The sequence below is a fragment of the Engraulis encrasicolus genome, chromosome 11 (genome assembly GCF_034702125.1).
Source record: "Engraulis encrasicolus isolate BLACKSEA-1 chromosome 11, IST_EnEncr_1.0, whole genome shotgun sequence".
Taxonomy (NCBI): domain Eukaryota; kingdom Metazoa; phylum Chordata; class Actinopteri; order Clupeiformes; family Engraulidae; genus Engraulis; species Engraulis encrasicolus.
Window position 1 is genome coordinate 42,618,983 of NC_085867.1, and position 10,000 is coordinate 42,628,982.

General features: G+C 47.5%; 1 protein-coding gene across 1 annotated transcript in view; it reads right to left on the minus strand.

Annotated features, from left to right (window-relative positions):
- shroom3 (shroom family member 3) overlaps positions 1–10,000 on the minus strand; it is a 105,799-nt gene that overhangs the window by 52,887 nt on the left and 42,912 nt on the right. The window contains exon 3 of the mRNA XM_063210685.1: positions 5,933–6,127. Coding sequence (XP_063066755.1) covers positions 5,933–6,127 — 195 coding nt within the window. The remainder of the gene's footprint in view (positions 1–5,932; positions 6,128–10,000) is intronic.

Consider the following 10,000-nt stretch of genomic DNA (forward strand, 5'->3'; position numbering starts at 1 on the left):
GGAAGGGAGAAATAGACCCATGACTGACTCACACATGCCAATGAAACATGGCACTCATTAAGCCACATTCCTCTGTCAAGTGGGTTTAGATAACAACTCGAGAGACGAGAGAGAGAGAGAGAGTGTGTGTGTGTGTGTGTGTGTGTGTGTGTGTGTGTGTGTGTGTGTGTGTGTGTGTGTGTGTGTGTGTGTGTGTGTATGTGTGTGTGTGTGTGTGTGTGTGTGTGTGTGTGTAAGTGTGTAAGTGTGAGAGAGAGAACTAGAGAGAGAGAGAGAGAGAGAGAGAGAGAGAGAGAGAGAGAGAGAGAGAGAGAGAGAGAGAGAGAGCTAGCAAATCAACAGAGACGAGAGAGAGGGTCAGCTGACCCCTTCGTGTCAAAGTGAGCACCAGAGAGAGAGAGAAAGAGAGAGAGAGTAGCATTGCAATGTCATCTATTATGAACCACACACGCACGTTTCACACAGACACACCTCTACTGTATTTCAGCGCTCCTTCTGGTACTTCAAACACCTTTTTCTACTCTTGATCTTTAAAACAACCATGTTTACTTTTGTGACAAACAGAGAATCCACTTTCACAGTTTTTCCACTGCTATTTTTGACAGACAGATACACACAGCGGCCATACCTATGGTATGTACCTCATGCTAGAGCTTCAAAACAGACATCTATTCCACATACTTGGGACTATAGACGGCGACATCTTGGACATGTTAAGACTTTGTAAAAATGTGTGTTTACATACTTGTATTTACCTGCCGCCCAGTGCGTGGCCAGTGCTTACATACTGAGCATACTGTACTGCACAGCAGGAGACAAGGGGCCCCCAATTAGTCAGCAGAGCTCCTGTTAGCCTGTCTCCTCTTCCCATCAGGCATGTTGGGTTGGGGTCATCCCCCTATGTTCCCCGGGTCTTATGTTCCCCGAGTCCTATATTCCCTGCTACCGGGGGAACTTAGAGCCCTTTTTTCAAAAAAGGGTTTTATGTTCCCCACTGCTTCCAAGTAGGCTGCTGCCGCCGGGCGAGTGCGGGTTGTTGTTAGGGTTAGGGTTAAGGTTAGGGTTAGGCTGCCACTGTGCGCTAGCTTGACATGTAATATGAATGACAACCGTTCGTGCAAGAAATATGCATGCACAAGCATCCTGGGCCTTATCCCCTTGTCAGAAACAATGCAGGGAACATAGTGCCCTTTTTTAGAAAAAGGGTCCTAAGTTCTCCAGTCCCACACAAGGATTGGGGAACATAGGTACGCTCACTCCCATGGGCTTTCTGTTAGCAGAGCCCCTGTTAGCCTGTTTCCTCTCCTCATCAGGCATGTGAGCAAAGAGGTTGGATATATAATAAGAGGAATCGAAACATGCCCACTCAATGCAAAAGCGTGTGCTCAAAATTTGATCTCCTAAGGGGGCGTTGTCCCTCCTTCTTCTTCTCTTTTCGTGATTTTTGCACAAGACGTGCGCTACCGCCATCTACAGCGCTAAGGGGACTCCATTTATTCTCTACCTCAAGACTCCGAAGGTCTCCTAAAGGGACGTTCACCCGACGTAAAGTGGATACCGGAGAAGAACCCGCCTGCTTTATCTCAATCTCATATAGGATTCTCTGATGTGAGGTGTCTGTTAGCAGAGCCCCTGTTGGCCCGTTTCCTCTCCTCATCAGGCATGTGAGGTTTCTGTCAGCAGAGTGCGCTTTTTATGGCTAGTGTTTATCTGACGAGGGGGAACTCCTCAGTATGACACCTACGCACTCGTGTGCAACAACGCTTCTACTCCACTCCCTACTTCACTTTGCTTTCCCCTACTCTTTTAACCATTCTGTTTCTCTCGTATTTTGGAGCTATCTCCTGCCTCCTGTACCGCATTATCTCATCATTTCTGACTCTCACACGCAATGCCTACTAATATTTATCACAGGAGGAAGAAGAGAACTCGCAAACCAAGGGTTGCCGATGCAGGAAAGGTGTTTTAATCCATCAACTTAAACAAAAAATAAAATAAAGTGCTACCAAGTGGGGGTGCAACTTTATTTTATTTTTTGTTTAAGTTGATGGATTAAAACACCTTTCCTGCATTGGCAACACTTGGTGTGCGAGTTCTCTTCTTCCTCCTGTGTTCTACAATACCCAGAACCCACGCACCCACAAGGCCTGGAGTAATTGGCGCGACACCCTTCCTGACCTATTAATATTTATCCCAACTATTACAGAAAAAAACTCCCAGATTTTGCTATTCAACCACTGTGAGGCATGAGTCCTGCCCTACCCTACCCGACCTTACCCCAGTCGTGAAACAGAGGAGACGGGCGGAGAGTCAACACAAAGCTTCATTAGATCCCATTCAGGTAACTGGATCTGAGCTACCGCACAGGAGATAGGGTTGCAAGCATGTGAAAACATGTAAACAGGATAGCTCTGATGAGGTCTAGACCTGACAGGGTGAGGGTGGAGGGGGTGATGGAGGATGAAATGGTTGTGAACTGTTCCAGGCTGTGTTCTGCTGTGCCACACTCCTCTGGCTGGTAGGGAAACGATGTCAAATAATAATGAATTCATAAACAATAAATGTGCTGTTTATTCATAGCACTGGGCAAGCCATCACAAGAATCTCTCTCTCGCCCTCTCTCTCACCCTCTCTCTCTCTCTCTCTCTCTCTCTTTCTATCTCTCTCTGTCTCTATGCATATCTCTCTGACGATGAACTTCATAGATCAAACATTAAAGCATAAAATGTACCTGTGTGTCCATGAATGTGTGCATACATGCCTGTATGCACACGTGTTTGTGTGTGTGTGTGTGTGTGTGTGTGTGTGTGTGTGTGTGTGTGTGTGTGTGTGTGTGTGTGTGTGTGTGTGTGTGTGTGTGTGTGTGTGTGTGTGTGTGTGTGTGTGTGTGTGTGTGTGTGTGTGCGCGGGCACGCGCATATGACTGGGTCCGTGCCTGTGTCTTTCTCTGTGTATACATGCATCTGTTTCCCCCCAAAAGGTTTTTTGCATCGTCTCCTCTCAAAATCACTATGGCAACTCCGTCCCAGCATCCAATAACAACCAGCGTTGATATTTATCGGCCACGGCGCAGAGTGGCAGTTGTTGAGGCATTCTGTTAACTTTAAACATTCCAAACGACGAATCCCGCCAAGCAAGGCTGGCTTGCTGGGAAGGCTCGCCGTGTGATTTGGCATTTCGTCCCTCTCTGGCCTTATTAGGAGCGGAAGCGGCGATGCCTGTATTTATAGCTTACGATAGCGCTCCGTTTTTTATTTACCCACCAAACATTTTCTGATGAGCAACAACGACAGAAACACAAAATATATGTACACATGCCAGCATAGCCAAGGACTCTTACGGGTCGGGAACCATGGGAGCCACACCGCTCCTCACGCGGTAAAGTCAAGGAAGCAGGAAGAGAGAGAAATGATTGTGTGTGTGAGGGAGAGAAAAGGGAGATTCCTCATGTCCTCTCTGCTTAGGCAGCTGATACTGCTTTCTCAAGTAGAGTGTGAAACTGCCAAGAGGGGGCCCACTTGGAAGGAACTTGTTTCTCTGTTTTTCCAAAACGTAAACAGAGGATGCACACATGCCGATTGTCTCTTCACAGGAACTGCCCCCTGAACCCAGTTCACCAAACACCTGGGGGTGCATTCCATTATCCAAACTCGTGTCCTCAACTTGCACTTGTGAACTCGCGCTTCGCTGATGCCCCGCCTCTGTGGAGAAAATGATAAAAGCTTCCCTGCTGTCAGCTTAGGCCCTTTTGGGGACTTTTGGCCATACATTTTGCAAATGAGAAATGACCTTTGAAACTGTGCCTGTTGCGAGATATTGAATTAAACTTCTATTGTCAACAACATGATCATGAGGTCACAAGCACAAGGGAGGACAGGAGTTTGGATAATCTAATGTACCTCTGAACGCTGTGAAACCTGCTGTAAGGTCACTTTACTCCTTTGGACTTCCTGCCCACTCACTCACTTCCTGCTGACACCCGGGACACTTCCTGTTTCCTGCAGGATGTGGATGGCAGGTTGAGGAGTGGGGCTCGAGGGCCCATTCCTATATTCTGGACAGTAATTCCTCCCAACTCCATTCCTTCATTTATTTTGCAATTGAATATCACATCTTTGAGCACACAAAGAGGGACTCAAGGGAGGATGGGATACTCCAGCACAGTCAGAAGGGCAGTCTCTAGCCACTCAACTTCCTCCTCCATCCACATCAAGCATTGTCAAGCATAACCTTTTGAGCATTTCCATTATAAAAACATCCAAGAAAAGAAATGGAGTTTCAAAAAGGCATTCTTTATCCAGTGGGGGCAAAGGGCCAGGAGCTTTAGCACCACCTCATCCCTATCTGTGCTCTGCACGCCTATGTTGATGAGCCTCAAGGCACAAGGTCGGAGGAGGACAGAGGTAACAACTGGAGGACAGATATTGAGATGCACACAGACAGTGTCACTGGTGACTGTGCCTAGGGACATTCCCTCGAGAGGGAGGCAGGGAACCCGACGGGGTCAGTTGTCCCGGGCCCAGGGAGAGAGGGGGCCCAGAATTAGATCCTCATTATAACATTGTATGCATTTGGGTTTGGGGCCCTTTCAGATGTCTTTGTCCCGGGCCCGGCCAAAACTGTCGCCGGCCCTGAAGGAGGAAGCTATCTTGCTATCTATTCTTGCGTGTGTGTGGTATCTGATGGTCGCAGGAACAGCCAGAACAGACTAGCACACCACACAGTGGTGGTCAGTCTCTCTGCGCCCCCACCCGCCTTGTAGTGGCAGTGCTGGCTGCGCAGAGGCAGAGGGTGGCTGTGTGTGTGTGTGTGTGTGTGTGTGTGTGTGTGTGTGTGTGTGTGTGTGTGTGTGTGTGTGTGTGTGTGTGTGTGTGTGTGTGTGTGTGTGTGTGTGTGTGTGTGTGTGTGTGTGTGAGTGCGTGCGTTCGTGCGTGCATGCGTGTGTGTATGTGTGTGTGATCACAGCTAATGGAAATATGATGCCTTTATGCCATATGGCACAGGTAGGTGTTTCGACTCACATACACACACACGCGCGCACACACGCATACGCGCACGCACGCACGCACACACGCACACAAAGTTTGAGTGAATTGATTTATTATGTGTGTAGCAAAAGTGAAAAGCCACCCTCATACAATACCCTTAATGTACTTCCTCAAGTGGAGCAGTCTCTCTCTCTCTCTCTCTCTCTATATCCCTCTTCCTCCCTCTCTCTCTCTCTCTCTCGCTCTCTCTCTCTCTCTCTCTCTCTCTCTCTCTCTCTCTCTCTCTCTCTCACACACACACACACACACACACACACACACACACACACACACACACACACACACACACACACACACACACACACTCGTGCGTGAGTGACTTTATCCCATTCAAAGCAACAGTAAGCCCCCTGTGATACTCAAATCAGGCCTCTGTCTTCCTCTGTGTTTTGAGCACAGGTGACTTCTGTACTAATATAGTACATGTACCAGCATACTCATTAGTAGGACTGGGTTCAAAAGATCGAATCGCGATCCAATATCGAGTCACATTCGAAAAGTGTGATATCGATTCACAACTTTGTGGATCGCGATGCATTGTGATATAATCGCATCGTGGCATATGAATCGTGATTCGCATCGCATCGCGAACCCCTTGCCAATACCCACCTCTACTGTATAGTACACATTGTGAAGAGGAAATTGGTTCCCCTGGGATTGTTTAGCTTATTTTTGACTAATGAGTTATTTAATTTATGAAATTATTGAGTTTATTTCGCAATATTTTCCTGCCAACCTGCCGTGGCTCCCCTAGCACCCCCTCACGGCCCCCCAGGGGTCCCCGGCCCCCACTTTGAAGACCACTGGAATAGAGAATGCAAATACAAACAGAGACAAAGAGAGAGGAAAGAGGAGGGAGATGAGGAGATTAGAGGCATGCTCACCTGTTTTTGATGCGTAGTTTAACTCCTCCTGAGCATCCTCTGTTTCTGTCGGGGCTGTGGCGGGCGGTGCTGTGGGTGGAGGGGCAGGGAGGCGCGGCGTAGGTGGTGGAGGAGCAGGGAGGAGCGTCGTAGGAGGTGGAGGAGGAGCAAGGAGGAGCACAGGCTTCGGAACAGCACGGACTGGGACAGAACTCCCTGAGGAAGACACACACATGGACACACAACACATTAGCAATTAATTAGTTTAATTAGTTAATTGGATCAGCACACATACTGTAGTCGGCATGCGCGCACACGCGCGCGCACACACACACACACACACGTGTGTGTATTTGTGCGTCCCTGAAAATCCCACAAACATGTTAACCAAGAAATATGAGAGCCCTTCACACGATACTATTTCCCACAACACTACTCATGTCAGATCAACTGTGTCTGTGTGTGTGTGTGTGTGTGTGTGTGTGTGTGTGTGTGTGTGTGTGTGTGTGTGTGTGTGTGTGTGTGTGTGTGTGTGTGTGTGTGTGTGTGTGTGTGTGTGTGTGTGTGTGTGTGTGTGTGCGTGCCTGCGTGGATGTGTGTTTTTGTGATTATGTTTATGTGTGTGTGCGTGTGTGCGTGCTTGCACGCGTGTGTGTGTGTGTGCCTGCGTGTGTGTGTGTGTGTGTGTGTGCAGTAGTCTACAGGGATTAGTAGTATCTGCCACATTTCAATATTTATCATGACATGCCAAATCCTCCATCATTACAATTGTGTTTGACAAGGGAGGCTCCTTCACGGCTGTAGGAGCTAAACAATAGGTGGTGTGTGTGTGTGTGTGTGTGTGTGTGTGTGTGTGTGTGTGTGTGTGTGTGTGTGTGTGTGTGTGTGTGTGTGTGTGTGTGTGTGTGTGTGTGTGTGTGTGTGTGTGTGAGTCAGAGACAGAGAGAGAGAGAGAGAGAGAGAGAGAGAGAGAGAGAGAGAGAGAGAGAGAGAGAGAGAGAGAGAGAGAGAGAGAGAGAGAGAGAGACAGAGAGAGAGAGAGAGAGAGAGAGAGAGGAGGCAGCCCAGTGGTAGTTCAGGGAACACAGCCAGTGTCCAGCAGCTGCTAGGTGACTTCTTTGTGTGTGTGTGTACGCGTGCGCGTGCCCATGCGCGAGCGTGTGTGTGACTGTGCATGCGTGCGTGCGCGCGTGCATGCCTGCGTGTGTTTGACTGTGTGCATGCATTTGTACATTTCCAAGCTTGGTCTTTAAGGTTCCTGGCCTGGTAAAGGAGAACTTAGGCCAATTTCAGTATACATTTGCATTGCTCAGAGTGAAATGCTTTCGAAATGCATGTGTTGTCTTTAACTTGTGTGGCACAGTGTGGGAGCATACACAGAATGTCAAACAAGATTTTATCAGAAATAGTAAACTCTCTATAGTACCGACATGTTATCACACTTGTACTCACAGAAATCTCTGGTATGGCTGGAAGGCGACTTGTCAGAGTTTCTGTTGTCATACGCAGTAATGTGATAAATAATAATCCCAGCACTACAGGGGAAACTTCGTTAAGGTCAGAGGAGTGATGCTTAAACTTTAATTGTGTGGGAGGATACACTGAATGTCAAAATAGATCTTATCAGAAATGATAAGTGGAGACGTACCTACATACAGGGAAACTTGGCCAAACTTGTCCTTGGCCCCGGGAGAGAGATAGCCCAGAAGTGGGTCCCCATTACATTATGTGTATTGGGTGGGGGGTGTCCTTTCAAATGACTTTGTCCCGTGCCCAGCCAAAGCTGCGTACATGCATGTCATACCCCTGATCATAGGCACTCCCCCTTCCCCATGAGCAGTGCCTATGGGTAGTGCAATGACAAGCATGAGGGTGTGTCTCCAGAGCATGAAGGTATGTGTCAAGATCTTTCTTGATATTATAAGTATCCTCCCACACTGTGCCTTTAAGGTAGCCCCATCATGCATTATTGAAATGTTAATTACCATAGTACTACACTACTATGACATAAAACAGGGCCTTTCGTAATGCTCTACGACTTGGTCATTACCATTCTGGTAGCAGCACATTCATAACACTGTGTCTTAACAGGTTAAAGCACTGTAAACCAAGGAAAAGAATGGCACAGGAGTTTTATCCTAAATCACTAAATCACACCGCTCAATGACACGAAGGAGTTACAGTAACTAAATAACTGGATAACTGGATTATGCTTTGCAAGTTTAAAAACGAGCCAACAAAACAATGCAAAACAAAGTAGACAGGTACTGCTGAGCTGAGACAAAACAAGTGTCTGAAAACTGAAACTACCATTTGCGCCGTCTCCTGTCATTACAAAACAAAAAAGAAGCATGAAAAAAAAGATCTAAAGAGTTGGGCTAGGATAAGTCCAAGAGGTTGCCCTCGGATTTGTTTTAGGCGGAACTTCAAACGGACTCAGGTGTTTCAAAAGTGAGCGTTGTAGCCGGCCCGTTGCGGCAAAATTACAGGCGGCCAGGACACCTGCCTCAGTCTTTTCTTACAGTGCAACAGAAATATTTTTAAAGTTCTCACAAAAGCAGACCAGAGCAGACCAACACCTGGGGTGTTGGAGGGCAGGGAGGGGGCAGACTTTGGGTATCAGCACAGTGTGTGTGTGTGTGTGTGCGCGCGTGCGTGCATGCGTGTGTGTGTGTGTTTGTATGCGTGCATGTGTGTGTGCGTGTGTGTGTGTGTGTGTGCGTGCGCGCGTGCGTGCGCGTGCGTGCGTGTGCGTGTGTGTGTGTGTGTATGTGTGTGTGTATGCGTGCATGCGTGTGTGTGTGTGTGTGTATGTGTGTGTGCGTGCATGCGTGTGTGTGTGATAAGGCTGTGCGGCGGCCAAAGTGAACAAAAAGGAGGACACAAGGCTAGTCTTGGGAAACACACACACACACACACACACACACACCCCAGTAACCCAGCGCCCTACCACTAGGCCCTGCCGTGGTATAGGCCCTGCCGTGGTATAGGCCCTGCCGTGGTATAGGCCCTGCCGTGTTCTAATGGTACCGTAGGGCACTGGGTTACCGGGGTTTGATTCAGGCCCAGGTCCTATGCCAATCCTTCCCCATCTCTCTCCCGACTCGCTTCCTGTCTCTCTCACACTGTCCTATCACAATAAATGTTAAAAAACCCCAAAATATATATTTTAAAAAACCTTCCTATGCTAACCTTGCTGCTATGCCTCCATACTCTGTTTTTTTCTACAGTGTATTGCTGCTGATCTCCTCTTTGTACTTTGGGATGAAAAGCCTCTGCAATATAATGACTGGGAACTGTAACTAGTTTGACCCCCATGCCCCTCAACTGGAGCATGAAACATGTTTGCTTTCTATTTTCATTAAACCTTCTTCTGCTCCCTCCGCGTGCTCCGCTGCACAGGAATGCAGCCAGCCAGCCAGCCAGCGTTACGGCATATTGCAGTGTAGTGCAGCACATTCCTCAAACTTTTTCAGCAGGGACCCCCTTTTGGACTTGGGAATATTTTCGCGGCAAACTATTAATGTCCACTGATATTGCTAGAAATCCACAGGACAACAAATGGGTCAAAGACGTGCAAAATGGCATTGTCATTCAGTGTAACGGATGCCTTCTGCAGACTGTAACTGTAAAAAACAGGACTCTTTTTATTTATTTATTGTTACAGGGAATTCATGAAAGCCTCGGCTGTCCGTAACACTGAATGACAAAGACGTCTTTGACCCAAATGCATCTATTGATTACTTACAAGTGAATACAAGTCCATTTTTGTCCACGACCGACCTAGGGGTCCCAACCCCCAGCGTTACGGCATACTGCAGCACATTGGCCCAATCCCTCCAGCTCCAGGGCCCAGTGATGAAGGTATGAGGGAATTTAGTTGGCATTTTACCAGGTAATCCCAGATCAATTTGATGCTCCTAGAAATGAAGAGTTCAGATGCAAAACCCCCTAACTCCATTTCTGAAGACCTGCACTTCTATATTTTTAGAGAACCTCGTTGTTGGTTTGGTTTACATTCATGTACTTCATAATACGTAAATAAAATAAAAAAATATGCAATTTTGATAGCTTTGTATTAAATGAAAA